The 17202-nt window shown below is 41.3% G+C and overlaps 1 protein-coding gene across 1 annotated transcript in view; it reads right to left on the bottom strand.

Moving 5' to 3' along the window:
* TANC1 (tetratricopeptide repeat, ankyrin repeat and coiled-coil containing 1) overlaps window positions 1–16735 on the bottom strand; it is a 141797-nt gene extending 125062 nt beyond the window's left edge. The window contains exons 1-3 of the mRNA XM_076343254.1: window positions 16653–16735; window positions 12558–12645; window positions 8339–8402 (exon numbers count right to left, since the gene is read on the bottom strand). Coding sequence (XP_076199369.1) covers window positions 8339–8402; window positions 12558–12645; window positions 16653–16710 — 210 coding nt within the window. The 5' untranslated portion in view covers window positions 16711–16735. The remainder of the gene's footprint in view (window positions 1–8338; window positions 8403–12557; window positions 12646–16652) is intronic.
* Between the last annotated feature and the right edge of the window lie 467 nt (window positions 16736–17202).

The following is a 17202-nucleotide window of genomic DNA, read 5'->3' as shown; positions in this document are numbered from 1 at the left end:
GAGGTTTTCAAAACCAAGAGGTGCTTTACTATGAACCCGTTATGGGAGTTATGCACAACAGGAACAATCACAATATCAGTATCGCAGATGACACTGATTAGACCAAAGAATATTTTTTTTTTTTTTTTTTACATTCTAGAAATATACTCCTCTACCACTGAAACTAAAGATGAGCTCAGTAAACACACTTCGGCCAGTTAACAGAACTTTTGGGTTTTGTACACCAGGGAGAGGTTACTGTGCTTGAAATGATTTGCAAATCTGTGTATACTACTTAGAGAGGAACAGGCTGAACAAGTACATCTTGGAAGGGATAGAGGCTTTAAACAACAGTTAATATTTATTTATTAAAATTAAGTCTTTTGTTATAGTTTTATTTTATTGTAACTTCCCAGATTTGCCATGTGTAATTTCTTTGCCATTTCATCTGCTGCAGTTTCACACAAGAGTCAGAAATCACATCCTCTGAATTCAGACCTCAGTCTGTACACTTAACAGCATATACTTTAGTTCATTCCAGACCAGTTAGAAGTTGCACACTGCCAAATTCCCAAATAGCCCTGTCAAGCACCACACAACCTGGGAGTGTCAAGTGCTTAAAGGTAGAGACTCTTCCTTGCCCAAGAGGAAATTCATCCCTGCAGAGAAGTCCAGCAAAACGTGTATGTCTTACTCAGGCCGTCAAACAGAATGTGTGACATTATCAAGTTTACCAGTATGTTGAACCAATTAACATTTACTGAAATCTGTTTTCACTGCTTTCATTGCCACTTGGCTTCAGTCATTCCCATCTCTGTAAGGTGTTTTGAGGTCTGCAGATAAAAACTGTGTAATAACCAACACTGTGTCCATCAAAATGATGAAATAAAGATCAACAGAAGAAATAATTTCCTGAGACCACGCCATTCTTGTTGAATGCCTGCATCATTTGTAATAACCCTCAAGAAGCCTGAAAATAGGCTTCCTGCAAGGTTTTGATTTTTCTAGCAAACCAACTGTATTTGTTCCTTATGTTCTGAATTTAGCTGTAGTTCATATTTAAATAATGAAAGCAAAGTACTAAATTAAGACTTGAACTAAATAAAACAAACTCCCTAAAACAGAAAGCACAACCAATTCATCATAGTATTATCAATGATGGTGCAAACACAAACTAAAATGACACACAGAATGGAGGGCACAAATGGGATGAAAAACTAAGTTGTCTATTATTTAGAAGTTCCAAGTACAGTTTTAGTTTCCTGTTTAGCTCGTTATTAAGAATACTATTATAAGCAGGACACCTTAATAAATAGAAATAAATTAGAGAAAATAATGCACCTGACAGTGCACCTGTCAAAATACAACAGGTGAGTAAAAGACTAACTTGGTTGAAAAGGGGAAAAGGGAGTGCTTTTAATTATAGAATGTTATTAATTATAAAATATATTTAAGCAGAAGAGTTTAGTTTGATCTCTATACAAATCATTCAGATTCCCTCCAAAGACTGGTAAGTGCTATTGACACAAGAAGCAATACCACCACAAGGGACAACATCCTACAGAAGCAGGAAATTAAATAGATCAGTTGCCAGGATTTCTTACTCCGCAAGATACATGTTATAGCAGAAGAGGAGCTTGCACCTGCTTTGCATTTAGTAAAACCATGAAACTGAGTTTATCAAAATTAGACCTCCTGATTTCTTGTTAGGTCCTCTTTTTACACCTGAAAATTTTACACAGGTAGAACATAGCTACTTTACATTAAAGCAGGCTTTCTGCTAGGCTGTTTGGAACTACCACACTGTCACTCCAGGTATGTGCTGTACATATACAGATCCTAGGCACTGCTGCAATACATGCATGGATTCATTTTTCCAGGAGGACTGATGCTTCTTAGAAGCCTCTTAGAAGCATATGTTGAGCTTATGCTGCTTAACTCCTGTTTGCCGATACAGGACACACTGTACTTCCAGAACTTGAGTTACTATTGTCCTGGTTTCGGCAGGACAACTATATATACTAAATTCATCTATGTAGTATTGAACTTGCTAAATGTGCACTGCACAGAATAGTATACAGGACCTTTTAAACAGAACTATTACATACATAAGCAAGGACTGTATGACTACCCGATTTATGTCACAGAATTAATTTCCTATAGCTACCTTCTACATTGAGCATGCCATCCCTACCCTGAACATACTACTTCAGACAGTTTAAATAACATTCATTTAAAAAAATCCAAATTGCAAAATCAAGTAAGGAACTAACAGAAGAATAGTCAGATCCTTTGGTTTATTCACTGCCACTTGCAGCGATGTTAATGTTACATCACAACATGGGTGTTCACACAACTGAAATGATGAAACACTGCAATAACAGGTCAAATTCCCACCAAGCAGTTTGCACACAGATAGGATAGTAATGTTTCCAACCACTCTAGGGATGTAGGATAGAAATAAGGATCCCAGGTATCTCCATTCCCACAGTATTTGAGTAACTTCTCACAGCAGGGTGCATCTTACCACAGTTACCCATTTCTATAGTGTGCCAGGATATGTCCCATCCCTTCCAGGCACCAGGAAAGGGTGTTCAAATGGTTTCTCCACTCACGTATATGTTAATCACAAATTGGCCAGAACAATTGGGTGTCTAGTTAATCTAGCATCCAGAGGAAGGCTGGGTATAACTCGGGAAGAAACAATCCTTTCCCTACAAGATCTCATTGTGTATTAAATCCTTGGCCAGAATATAAATAAGTTTTCAGAAGCAAATTACTTCACAGAAAATAATGTTCATAAAGGCCCTCAGAACCAGATCCTATAATTTTTCACTAGCCATTGATTTTCTTCAGAAACAAAAAGGATAAAGATTAGAATTCTAAAGATTTTACTAATATTCTTCCTATAGGGAGCACATATTAGCCATTGACATGTTAGAGTGCACAGTGCTATTTTTGGCCTTGATAGCATGAATAATCATTTCACACATGGACAGCTTTAACTCAAATCATGTTTCATTATTTACATTCATATTGATATTCATTTATATACAGTCAGCCTGGGGAGTGGAGAGCGTGCTATATATAAAAGCAGGACTAGCTGTTTTCCAAATCCCATACCTACAACTTAAGTATCCATAAAGTATATTGCTGCTGTTGTCCAGGATAACAGTGACAGTATTTTACAAGTAGCTACCAGTCAGTTAAGGAACATGAGAGGAAAAAAAAGTCATCTTCATAGGAGCAGCACTATTTTAATTTTTCCTACTTATTCAAGGTGTAACCGAATTATTTATTGCACATACTACTAATCACCACCTCCTGTGATCATAATTTAATATTTAATCAACATAAAGTTATTTACATTTTATGGATGGATGAAATGAAGCAGACGTTCATGTTAAATGGTAACACTAATTCTGCATAACCACCTGGGATCCCTCTATTTAAGAGGGACTGTTTCATATGTTTGCAATAGATTTCCACTGTAGTCATGTGGAAAGCACACTATAAAAAGAAGCCACATTGACAATATAAAATTTTTGAGCATCACCTTTCATATTAAGTCTGCTTGGACTCCTTGACTACAATTTTAGTGGCAATTCATCTGCAATGATGAATTGCAGATTCATCATTGATGATTCATTCACCTAAAAAACCAGTCCCAGCAGAATTAAATTCAGAGCAAGAAGTCAGCTGAGCTACCCAACCAACTAGCAGCAGTAGGAGACTATTATCTTCTGGATTGGGCAGGACTATTTCTATTGTCTTTTGCTGACAGTATAAGCAGACTTAATGTCAAAAAATTTTTGACTTATTGTCAAAAAAAAAAAAAAAAAAAAAAGGAGAGTTTACCGCTTGTGGAAGAAGGGGCAGGCGACTCAAGAAGAGTACAGGGATCTCGTTAGGTCGTGCAGAGAGGAAATGAGAAAGGCAAAAGCCCAGCTAGAACGCAATCTGGCCGCTGTCGTTAAAGACAACAAAAAAAGCTTTTACAAATATATTAATGACAAAAAGAGAGCCAAGGAGAATCTCCATCCCTTATTGGATGTGGGGGGGGAACATTGTCACCGAGGATGAGGAAAACGCTGAGGTACTCAATGCCTTCTTTGCCTCAGTCTTTAACAGGCAGACCAGTTATCCTCAGGGTACTCAGCCCCCTGAGCTGGAAGACAGGGACGGCGAGCAGGATGAACCCCCCATAATCCAAGAGGAAGCAGTCAACGACCTGCGACGCCACCTGGATGCTCACAAGTCTATGGGGCCGGATGGGATCCACCTGAGAGTGCTGAGGGAGCTGGCGGAGGAGCTCGCCAAGCCGCTCTCCATCATTTATCAGCAGTCCTGGTTAATGGGGGAGGTCCCGGACGACTGGAGGCTTGCCAATGTGACGCCCATCTACACGAAGGGCCGGAAGGAGGATCCGGGGAACTACAGGCCTGTCAGCCTGACCTCGGTGCCGGGGAAGATTATGGAGCGGTTCATCTTGAGGGCGCTCACAAGGCATGAGTGGGACAACCAGGGGATCCGGCCTAGCCAGCACGGATTCATGAAAGGCAGGTCCTGCTTGACCAACCTGATCTCCTTCTATGACCAGGTGACCCGCCTAGTGGATGAGGGAAAGGCTGTGGATGTGGTCTACCTGGACTTCAGTAAGGCCTTTGACACCGTCTCCCACAGCATTCTCTTAGAGAAGCTGGCAGCTCACGGCTTAGACAGGTGGACTCTGTGCTGGGTCAAAAACTGGCTGGATGGCCGGGCCCAGAGAGTTGTGGTGAATGGAGTTAAATCCAGTTGGCGGCCAGTCATGAGCAGTGTTCCCCAGGGCTCAGTACTGGGGCCGGTCTTGTTCAATATCTTTATCGATGATCTGGATGAGGGGATCGAGTGCACCCTCAGTAAGTTTGCAGACGACACCAAGTTGGGTGGGAGTGTTGATCTGCTCGAGGGTAGGAAGGCTCTGCAGAGGGACCTTGACAGGCTGGATCGATGGGCCCAGACCAACTGTATGAGATTCAACAAGGCCAAGTGCTGGGTCCTGCACTTCCACCACCACAACCCCAAGCAGCGCTACAGGCTTGGGGAAGAGTGGCTGGAAAGCTGCCTGTCGGAAAAGGACCTGGGGGTTCTGGTTGACAGCCGGCTGAACATGAGCCGGCAGTGTGCCCAGGCGGCCAAGAAGGCCAATCGCATCCTGGCCTGTATCAGAAATAGTGTGGCCAGCAGGAGTAGGGGAGTGATCGTGCCCCTGTACTCGGCCCTGGTGAGGCCGCACCTCGAATACTGTGTTCAGTTTTGGGCCCCTCACTACAAGAAGGACATCGAGGTGCTGGAGCGTGTCCAGAGAAGGGCAACGAGGCTGGTGAGGGGTCTGGAGCACAAGTCTTCTGAGGAGCGGCTGAGGGAACTGGGGTTGTTTAGCCTGCAGAAAAGGAGGCTGAGGGGAGACCTCATTGCTCTCTACAACCACCTGCAAGGAGGTTGTAGCGAGGTGGGTGTTGGTCTCTTCTCCCAAGTAACTAGCGATAGGACGAGAGGAAATGGCCTCAAGTTGCACCAGGGGAGGTTTAGATTGGATATAAGGAAAAATTTCTTTACTGAAAGAGTGGTGAAACAGTGGAACAGGCTGCCCAGGGAAGTGGCGGAGTCCCCATCCCTGGAGGTATTTAAAAGACGAGTAGATGAGGCGCTTAGGGACATGGTTTAGTGGACATGGTGGTGTTGGGTCGACGGTTGGACTCGATCTTAGAGGTCTTTTCCAACCTTAATGATTCTATGATTCTATGATTCAGACAAGGCTCGGGGATACTTCCTGTACTTGTATTTACAATTGCTCCTCCCCATTATTAAGCTTGACCCCTTAAGACCCTATTACTATCAGTTGATGCTCAGTCTCATCACTTTTCAGCCTCATATCCCTTTCTACCAACCTTAAACTCCATATTCAAATCACTGTTTTCTCTGCACCTTGACTCCTCCCTCATATGTGCCCTCTCATCCCACAGGTTCAACTCCAAGTCAGGTACTTCCTTCACTCATCCTTCCCAACCCCAAAGGGATTCACAGAAACAGACTGTTTTCACTTGGTTCTTCCTACTGTCTGGGTCCCAGCAGAGGAATCTCTGCAGAGGAGCTGGATTTCCTTACAAAAAGAAATGGAAGAAAAAAAAATATTTTTTCCACTGCATTGAAGTCTTTCCCAGGACTTTCTGAAGTTTCTTATTATGCAGTAAGCCTAAGGCATACATTCAGCATGGAACACCTCCCCCCAAATTAAAACAAAAAACATGCCTTTCAGTTGTGACCTGCTTTCTTAGGGTCATGTTCACTTCAGCTTTGCTATCATTAAATTAAAAAAAATAAAATGAAAAGAGGGCTGACAGTTTCCAGTACTCAAGTCAAAATTCACACAGTAAGCGAAGCTGTTAGACTTCTTGGCATTGAGTGATTACTGTACACTAGTAAAACCAGGTTAGACAGAAGCCATGATATTTTAATAAATCCCGAGTACATTTAGTAACTTCTTATGAAGTATTTTATTGTCAGTAGCAGAAATACAGTAAGATACAAGGCACACAGCTTTTGTTCATTTTACCACAGTGTGCTAACTGCTATTTAGAATAGAAACTCACTTTTAAGTAAACATGAGTATTTTAATGAGTATCTTAACCCTTCCATGGTTGTTGAATAATGTAAATTCTTTTAGGCAGTATGAACTTCTCCAAGGCAGGCTGTGGCCTTTGGTGAGCCACTTGTAATGCTGCTGCATGAATTCTGTGGCTCATCTGTAACATTAAAGGGAGGAAAAAAAGTTGTGACAGAATACAGCTTTTCTGCTATTCTCTTCCTAAATCCCATCATATGAAAGTAGTTTAAAAACAGTAACTTCACAAGAAGTTCAAATGATCAATACATAAAACTCATGGTTACTCTGTACATTTAATTATAATTTCTGTTTTCAAAGTGCTATTAGCCTGACTACCTTCAGTGAACTATTGATTATTTTTTCCTCCCTTTTTTTAGTAGTTCATAGAATGAGCTGTCAAGATAAGGAAAGCAGAGCAAATAATCTGTATGCCAGAGTTAACAGTAAGTTGCTTCAAATTCTTATTTTCCCAGATTCAAATCATCATCATTACAGTATCTAATTATCACTGTCTAAACTACTGAGGAAGCTTCATGTATGAGATGCTGGAAACCAACAGCAGAAGGAAAGGGTAGGTCAGAACAGAGGAGATGGGGACAAGTGGAAGAGAAACAGGATGGATTGTATGTGTTCTCCTTAACAAACAAGTCTAAGCAAAAACTCAACATCTACATACTAAAGCTATAATCACATCTGTTGATGAAAGGCTTATATTGAAATGATGCAACTGATGTTTTACCAAGCTCTATGGATGAGCAACTCTTGTATGCTTCAGAATCTGAAGACTGCAAGTATATGAAAAATAGATGATAACTGTCAGAGCTTCAGATTAGCATGCAAATTAAAAAACTACTTGTTAAATCAACTCTTGCAAAGTGTAGGTGTAAGAGTCTGCATCAGCAGCCTAGCAAGAGATACTGGACAGTAGTGGTAAGCATAATGATGAATAGAAGGGTCCATTAACAGCTTTGCGTCACAAAATTTTAAATGATCTCATAGTATTTCCAAGGGAGAAGTCAAGATGCTTGACTATAATGTCGGGCCTCAGGTGAAATAGCTGCATATGCAGCAACAGTGGAATATGCTGTGCCTGTTGTCTCGGGGCTCACTTACAGTGATGATTAGTTTGATGTTAGCTTACTATCTTAGTATCCACTGTGCACTTGTCAGTGACACTACCCACCTCCTTCAAGAAGCTATCTTTTTGCTTCTCTAAGTTGGACCCTTACAGAAGTTCAAGCTATTTCCACAGCGGGATGAAGAACTGAAGACTAGGTTTTGTTCTGGGTTGTAATCCCAGCTCTGCCACGAACTTACTATGTCACTGATAATTCTTCCCCATATTTCAATAAATCTAAATCAACATACCACTTTAAAAAAAGGACACACCTTAGTATCTCGCTGTACTTTTCTGTAACAGGTATACATAACTATCTTGGGGCTACTTAGCGTTAAATAGGAATGGAATCAAACATAGCAGAAAAAGGAAGGAAGGCTAGTTACTTTTTAGCCATCTAGCATTTTAGCCACACAACCGTTAAAGAAATAGATCATCTCAAGAATATTTAGTGGTAGATGGCAAACCTACAAATGTCAGATGACAGCAGTTTAAGGAAAATTCATTTTTTGGGTTGTTGGGGGTTTTTCCTTTATGTTTACCTTTATGGAGAAGCCCTGTCAAACACGTCTTGTTCTTCCAGATGTACTTACTTTGCTCAGCACTTCTGCTAGCAAGACACCCATGTTCTGAGTTTTTGAAAAACTGGCAATAGCACTGTAAAGCAAAAGAAAAAAGTATTTAGCATTTCCATCCCACAGAAACACTTGTCACTTTAATTTTCCAGACTTAATACAAAACATTTTCTAATAGAAATTTAGGTTTTGGAGCTAAATCCTTTAATCACATTAAAGGCTATATGATCTTAAAAAAAAAGGTATGCTGCCTCAGAATAGAACAATGCAAAATCTGTGTTGCGGGCTGTTTTATTTAGATACAGTTTTATACAAAAATCTATATAAAACATCCTTAAATATCTCAAAAGGGATTTTTTTTTGCACACTGTGTGGAGTAGCTTCACAGAAGCTGAGCACTGATATCCAGAACTACAAAATTTGACTTCGTAATTTTCTTCATTCCAACCTAGACCCATGAAAAAAATTCACCCTCTGCTTTTGGGGAGTGTTTCCTTTGACAGCAGCAATTTGTCAAGCAAGAACTTTTTGTGCAAGATTATCCCATTAACTTCTTCATATTCCAATGAAGAGCAGCCATGTTACCAATATTCCACAAATAAAACAATCTGTGGATACGAAATAATTGTAGTTCAGCAACAGGAAGAACTGTGGATTGCACATTCTTCTGGTGATACCATTATTTGCAGTGACACATCTGTAGCTTAAAATGGAGTAAAGAAAAATCATTATTACGCTTACACATGGAACCAGATACCTTAAATGTGACTCTTGAAAGAGCAGATACTGCTTTAGTTAAGTTAATGATTCTGTGGATCAGGCAAGACATTTCCTACTGAAATTTCAATTTAGCCATCAATACAGTTTGCCACACTGACAAACGTAAGTTATTCAAGATCTGTTTATGCCATCAGATAACTAGGACTATGGAAAAGACAGCAGAAAAATTACATCCAGACAACTAGCAATCAAGGAAAATAAAAGCCTTCTAACTCCAGAAAAAACACAAACCAGAAAAAACCCCAAGTCAGGTTATTAAAAAACAACAACAAAAACCCAAGAACACGCCAAACTTTGAATTGTTTCTCTTCAATAATGAGGTATAGCCATATGAAATGTACTGTCAGAAAACTGTCAGGCAGGCATCTAGTTAACAACATGATGCATTACATTCTATTATGCCATATATTACACAGCAACTTTACAGCAAGCATGGGGTTTTTTTTTTTTTTTGGAACTAAATCTCAAAGCTCAGCTCCTGCCAAAACCAGCCTCAGCTCTGAGTAGCCACTTCAAGCTGTAACAGTGACTTTGAGCCTCTCAGATAATCTCATCTGAATCAGAAACTTAGAGGCAAGGAGTCTGTATATGACAGCTACTAAACTACTTTACAAAGTTCTCTGTGACTTCTGTGATTGCAACCTGACAATGAAATCCATCATCCCAACAAGGTATGTATACTATATTGAGTAACCATTGATTCTGGCGCAGAGAACTAGTAAAGAGGAAAGAAGTCAGTGTTACTGGCTCAGCTTTGTTCCAAAAATTGTATTTTAGGTTAGTGTCCTCCAAGACAGTGAGGAGAAAAAACACACAAACAAAAACCTACAGTGGTGACTTCTGTAGCCTGCCAAGAAATAGTGTCAATATGTCAGTGTTAAATATGGCTAAACCCAGTTAATTTAAAGGTTATCCAGCTGATTACAACATTTTAGAGGAAAAAAATAAAATCACATCTTGGTCCAAAAACTGAGTTCAGCTGTCAGTCTAGTCACAAGCTTCCCTTTTAACTCTTGGCAAAATAATCTATTTCACAATGACATTACTAGATTACAGTACTTTGTAGTGACTGTCAGACACACTGATACTATGATTGCAATGTACACACAGACATTCAACCAAAAAGGAAGCCTTCTCTGACAACAGCTAAAGATATTCAGAAACACCAGAGGTAAATCTGTTTATGAAAAGTAATATAGGCAACTTAAATCTCAGTGTGGGAAAAAAAGTGGAAATCAGAACAAAGTCACCTGGACTGCTTACCTATCCTGTCTAATCCAGGCTTTTTAAATGGTTACCTCAGTACTACAGAAACTCCATAGTATAGGTGGCTCCTTTCTTATAGGTAAAAAGTAGCTGATGTCCCTAAATCCCCAGCAGTGGAAGGAGTAATTCACAGCCTTCAGGATAATTCCAAGATATACTTTAATAAAGACATGATTCTAGAGCTGTTCCCGGTTTGAACAGGCCTCTTCAGCAAGCCCAGAGCAAGCTATCATGAGGACAATACAAAGACTGCTTGAAGGGAGTTCTGTTCTTAAGAGATACAGCAGAATATTTAATCTTGGTTTGTTTCAGTTTATTTTTATGCATAAAACTAGTCCCAAATTGGGACTACAGAACAGGCATCTACATCCAGACAGAAATCAGAACCCACTCCTACAGGTAAAAATATTTGCTTACAAGTGCTTTTTCATAGCAAGATGACAAAGTCACTTTTAAAGCAACAACAGATGTCTTTCCTACCCATACCTAATAAAGTAATGCTCAACAGTTTCCAAGGGAAGAATGAATTCCAGGCTGTCCTCATTGTAAAGAGAATGAAACCCCCATCTGCTCTCAAGAGTCTGCAAGATCAGACTGTGCTCTCCTCTTGGAGCTGGGCCACTGAGCAGCAAAAGTTTAATGTTTTAGAGGGCTAGGAAAAAAGTGTACACTAGGTGCAGGAGCATTCATTAGTGAAGGATATCATAGAATAGTTTGGGTTGGAAGGGACCTCTAAAGGTCATCTATACCCAAGTTCCAGTCTCAACTTACACATTATTTTGAATGCTGACAGAAGGGATAAAGGTATTAAACGCGCAAGTTACAATGCTGAGTGGAATTTTAGATCCACCTCCCCAAGGACAGTACTTTAACATTTTGTCTTATCCCCGCAAATCTCAAGTCTTTTTCTGTAAGCCTTTTTTCTATGAAACTTCAACAGGAAGCATCTACCTCACTGGTGAAGGCAAGTGACACAGCAAGATATGTACCATTTTTAGCTGACAACAGGCTAAAATTCAGGTCTTCCATTTCCTCAAAAATACCCTAATCATCATATGGAGGAGGATATGTACACCACTTTGTTGCACAGCAAGGTCACAGCTTCCAGGACACAGCAGATTTGTCCCAAGAGCAAGTCACTGGATCAGGCTCCTTTGAACAAAACCTTAGTGTCACACTGACTCATTTCTGAACGTCACAGTAATTATGAGGGGTGCTAGGTACTCTACAATAACTATGCCGTTCTAGATATGCCCCAAAGAAATTGCAGGCTCTTAAAGGAACTTTTTGTGTAAAAAAGAAGGTATGTGGTGAGATAAGGAACATCCAAACTGGGTGGCCACTGAGAAAGTTTAAAATTGCAATAGAAGCAAAAACCTGAGTGTATAAATCCTATTTAGGCACTGAGTTCCATTTAGGATTTGGACTCCAATGCAATTTCAGGAACACCACAAGTCATTACAATTTTACCCTCTTATCCTTATATTGGTCAACTTAACTTTTTGTTAAGTGGTATGTAATTAAAGTACAGATATTTTAGAAAAACATTCAGTCTTCATCTGAAAAAGCTGTAAGAAAATACTTGTTTTGATGACCACTTCAATCAGTCACTGCTACCTTATTCAAAAGTAGAAGCATGCCTTCATTTTGGGGCAAAATAGCTTGAGTAACCTTATGAAGTAGAAAACAGAAAAAGCCAAATTAGATTTCAGATTGAAATAGGAGATATAGCCTATACAGGAGATAATAGACTCTTTGGGGGCGGGGGTGGGAGATGTGGGTTTAATTTCCTACAGAACGAGGAGAGCCTAAAATTCATTATTATTTCACTGGAAACTGACCATTACTTTATTAGGTACAGGTAGGCAACACATTGTTTTAATTTCTGTTCCATAACACATGACAATAGAGAAGAGATTCAGCCTTTGTCTTTCACTGCAAGACATTGTCCTTAGGTTTTTGAAGTTGGGGTTTTTGTGGGTTTTTTGTTGTTGGGTGTTTTTGTTTTGTTTTTTTTTTTTTTTTTAAGTCGATGATTACTTCAAAGTCGCCTTTTATCTATGAATTGCACAAGTTAATTTAAGAATTAAACTCTTCAGAGATTAAGAGTTGTCTTTGTTTTCAACCTTCAGCCCATTACCTATAAACTTTAACTACGGGGCAGTGGGGAACAAGCCCTGCAGTGCAATACCTTGTCTTTTCTTTTCCTGGAGGTCTAGCATTTTTCTCAACAGGTCTGTCTTCGTGCTTTTTAGACACTCTCATACCTCCAGCTTTGACTGCAAGAAGAAAATACAATTTATGTAAAAATATCTACAGAATTACATACTATACATTATGTACACTTAGAGAAGAAAAAATACTCATACCTAGGTAATTGTTAACAAGAAATTATCTTTCAATATTTATGCTTCACTTTCAAACACACACAGAAGTAAACCAAAGAGATCCAGCAAAGACTTTAAACTTCTGTGTCTTGGCATACTCAAATCAACTTCCAAATACTATAACCAAGAAGTCAGAGGGGTTTTGGTCACTGCTAACTATATTAAATCTTAACACCTTATTATGTTAACATGCATTCTTCCCCCATAAATATCAGTTGTAATAGTTTCCACTTTAAATTTAAAAAAGCAAAACAAACCTCTAAACACTTTCAGGTTTTCAAACAATGTCACTAACAGCGATAAAGGTTTCATGATTCACTCAAGGTATTCCAGAATAAACCTAATAATGCAGGTAAGAACTAGCTGCATACTTATCTTGTACTTGTGTTCTAACATGTTTAATTATATTTTATTAAGGTATCTGCCAATCACAAAACCAATTAGCACTAATTAAGCTACAGACAACCTAACAATAACAATGTAAGTTCTGAGGCATGTCAGAAAATTCAATTCTGAACAAAGAACATGTAAAGTTAAAACATCTTGTTGAAAGAAATACTTTCTCCCTGTTCATGAGGGTATTTTAAGTTTTAAAACTGTGAGAGTAAGAAAGAACAAACTTTGTATGCATTTCTCATTATTTTGGAGAAGCTCTCATCCTACAGCAAGGTTTCTATTCTTATCATGAATAATCAAGACCGGAGTTTTCAAACTCAAATATTTGGGGGTGGGAGTGAATAAAGAATGGAGAAAAGTTTCAAGAATTACTCAGCTAAATAGCATGAGAAATGTATTTGGCCATTTTCAGGGGAGCAGATGCGTCCATCTGTAACTAACACCCTTTTTCTACCAAATCTGACTACTCACCTTGTATTTCCTGGTTGCAGGTTTAGTTTTAGAAACCAGAATTCTCCTTCAGTCATGTCCAAAGCAGACTTACAGTGCTGGAGTTCTGCAGTATCTAGACTTGGCTTTTCTTTTCAAAGGTACATACATACAGTTAATTATACTGCTGTATAAGCAGCAAATGAATCGCCTAGCCATCGTACAGCTGCAAATACGCTAGAGATCTAGACGGAACCAAATTCTTTTGGGAGTCTAACTGCAAAATGAAAAGTCTCCTCTGAAATGGAAGTGTCAACCATTTCCAATTATCTACCAGTGAAGCAAGATTCTAAATACCCTCAGCTCACAGGCGTGAAACTCTTCCTTGTCTTTGTAAGCAGGAGATAACAAGAGGCATCTTTAAACAAGAATGACAAAGGATTTAAAAAAAAAAACCCAAAACAAACCACAAAAACCCCTGGAATATTTCAAGATCTTAGACTGATGTCTTCTTGACACCACATTCCCTTTGTAACAAGTTCATCCAGAACACCAATGCAAGTTATCCCAAGTATTCTTCCACAGCTTATTAGGTACTTAGATTTTTTGGCTTTTTAGGAATGAGTCAAACAGCAAATGGGAACCCAACTAAAACGTTTGAAGTAGATTAAAAAAAACATAACTGAACATAATCCATGACTTTTGGTTTGGGACCTTCACTAAGCACACACGTGCAGGATTGGCAATTTCTAGATACCAGCATTTTTTATAGTTTTAACTTAGGAGGGTGAAGAGATCCAGACACACAGGGAGGCAAAGACATTTTAACACTATGAAGCTTTACAAAAAGCACACGGGAGAGCTGAGGTGTTGGGAGGGTGGGTGGGAAGGAGAGAGATACCCAAAATGGGAAAAGATATTTAAACACTAAGTGGCCAATCAGGAATTGTGTCCACTACCAACAAGCCCACAGAAAAAAGTTATTTATAATGATTAGAAATAATGCAGGACTTATTTCAATCTTTTCACTGACCTGAAAATAGCTGCTAGTAGCAGCTGTCAAACCTGCTCATACACATCCATGGCAGTGGAAGAGTTAAAAATATGGATGCTTCTGGAATGCACCAGAAAGTTGTTTTGTAATTTGTTTTTTTCAAAGCAGTTAAGAGAGATGTCAAAATTTTAATATAGAGTTCATTTTTTTATTTTTGTAAGTGCCCTTCAAGCCATGTAATCTAACAGTTAAGAGTTAGGAACTAAGTGCCAAAATCTCTACTAATTTCCATATTTAAAACACCATATATTTTTAAAGAAAGAAAGAAAGGAGGAACATCCCCCTTCTTCTCCCCCCAAGAAAACAAAAACAAAACACCAAACCCAAAAACCCAAACCGAAAACAAAGGCACTGAGCTCTGTTGAATCCCGAGGTTACTTATGGATACTACCGTCAGAATAAAGGTGCCCACCTTCAACCTGCTTTGTTCACTAAGCACACAGTTGAAACAACTTATTCCTGCCATCCCTACTCCTCTGCCAGAGATGGTCACCTCTGCTGCAGTGACAGATAAGCCTCACGAAGACGCAGTTTACCATCACGCAAATTAAGACAAACCAGTACCTGCAGTAGGTCACTGACTGTAGTGGTTGAAAGGCCCTTTCAGGTGCAACTTAACCGTCCCTGCCACACACAGAGACACAAAAATCCAGGAAAGGACTAGAGACAAGTGAAGCTGAAAAAAACTACTTACACCACAAATTCATGTAAAAGCATACTTTAAAAAAAATAAACTTTTAAGAAAACAAAACAGATTTTAGGGGTATGATGAGACACACGTTATACCTTGTGCTCTTCAGGCAATAACTGCTCCTAATAAACCGGGGGGAGTGGAAACAAACCCTAATTGGCTTAGACTAGGCAGCGACTGTGCAACAGTTCTAAGGGCTAAATCTACAGAAGCTCTATGTGTGTATCCAGTACACGCGGGAAACAAACCAAGTTCTAATGCTAACTCTGTGTTTTGAGATACTAGCTCCACAAAATTAACGAACAGGCAAGCATAGGAGCCGATTACCGTCTGTATGCATTTACAAGTTCTCCAACAAACCTACGTATGCGTTTAACTACTAAGTATTACGTCGTTACAAATCACTCATTTTGTAAAGCAGCGGTTAAGAGTACCACGTTGAACGCTCATCAGCCTGTACTCAAAGGCACCGTTTAGTCAGATAAAGAACTCGAAGGGGGGTGTGTGGTGTGTGAGAGTTTTTCACGTTACGATAGGAGGCGAGGAATAAGACTGGAACACTAAAAATAAAATAAGTCATTAGAACATTGATACCTATTTCTCTCCCTATTACTTGATAACGCATTCCCGATTAAGAGAGCAGCAGAACCTCATGCACCCTGCTCTATCAGATCCAAAGTCAAGCAGTTAAAGTTTAAATTTAACGGGACGGGTATAGCATCAAGCATCGAGGTGTGGTATCTCTGGATGAAGTGGAAGAGGCTGAGCAAAACAGACTAGTTTTCATGTCTACACCAGGGTGAGGTAAGGTTACAGGGACGCTTCGGAAGCGCTCCTCCTGCTGAAGGTCTGGCGCCGAGCCCTGCGAGCCCAGCGGCGCCGAAAGAAAGGGACGGGGCGACCCCAAACCGCTCGGCGCCCACCGGTCCCGTCCTCCCAAGCCCTCGCTGCCGGCGCCTCTCCACGGCCCCTCCGGCCTCGGGAGGGGCAGACCAGCAGCCCACAGGTGTGGGATCGCCGGCTGCGGCGGGGCAGCGCGGCCCGTCCCGGCGGCTCCGCGGATGTCAGGCGCTACAAGGAGCCGCGTTTGTCGAGGACGGTTGATTTCGGCGGCCGCGCCTCCCCAGAGGCCCACCAAGCTGCCCGCGGGGCCGTCGCCGCACAGCGCGGGGGCGGCTGGCTTCCGTCTGCTCGCGGCGGGGCCGCCGGCGGGTGCCGCGGCCCGGGGAGCGCTCGCCCGCGCCGAGGAGAGCGGCGGCCGCCGCGAAGCGGGAGCGTCTCTCACACCGCCTCCCCGCGCAGGAAGCCCGGTGCGGCCCCAGCCCCTACCTGCAGGAGGGCGCCCGCCCAACAGCGGGAACGGCGAAACGCCCTTTCTCCGCACCATGACGGGGCAAGGGAACCGCAGCGGACGCGCCCTTGTACGTCTGGGGGCGGACGCGGGGGCGGGGCGGCGGCGCGGGGGCGCGAGGGTGGGCGCAGTAGGGCTGGGGCGGGGGGGAGCGCGTCTCGTGGGGGTAGCGCTGCGGTGAGGAGCTGTGGGCGGGTGCTCAGAGCGGGGGGATCCGCTGGAGGGGCGGGAAGGAGCTCGTAGGAGCGCGCCGGAGAAGAGTTGTGGTGACTGGGGCAGAGGCTGCAGCGACTAATCGGGTGTTCTGTTCCAACAGGTGAACACAGCGTGAACTCCCTGCAACTCCTGACTGAGGAGGCAGCGCTGAAAAAACATACACTGCGACGCTGCAGCATGAGGGCATCATGTAAGTCAGGCGGAAAGGAAGAAGGTAGTGACGAAAGGAAGAAAATTAGCTATATGAGGGGTTAGTGTTAGATTGACTGCTGTCCCATCACACTCTGGTGGAAACCGCCATCACCTTAGTCA

The sequence above is a fragment of the Aptenodytes patagonicus genome, chromosome 6, assembly GCF_965638725.1.
Source record: "Aptenodytes patagonicus chromosome 6, bAptPat1.pri.cur, whole genome shotgun sequence".
Lineage (NCBI taxonomy): Eukaryota > Metazoa > Chordata > Aves > Sphenisciformes > Spheniscidae > Aptenodytes > Aptenodytes patagonicus.
This window is presented reverse-complemented; position numbering and strand designations above follow the sequence as displayed.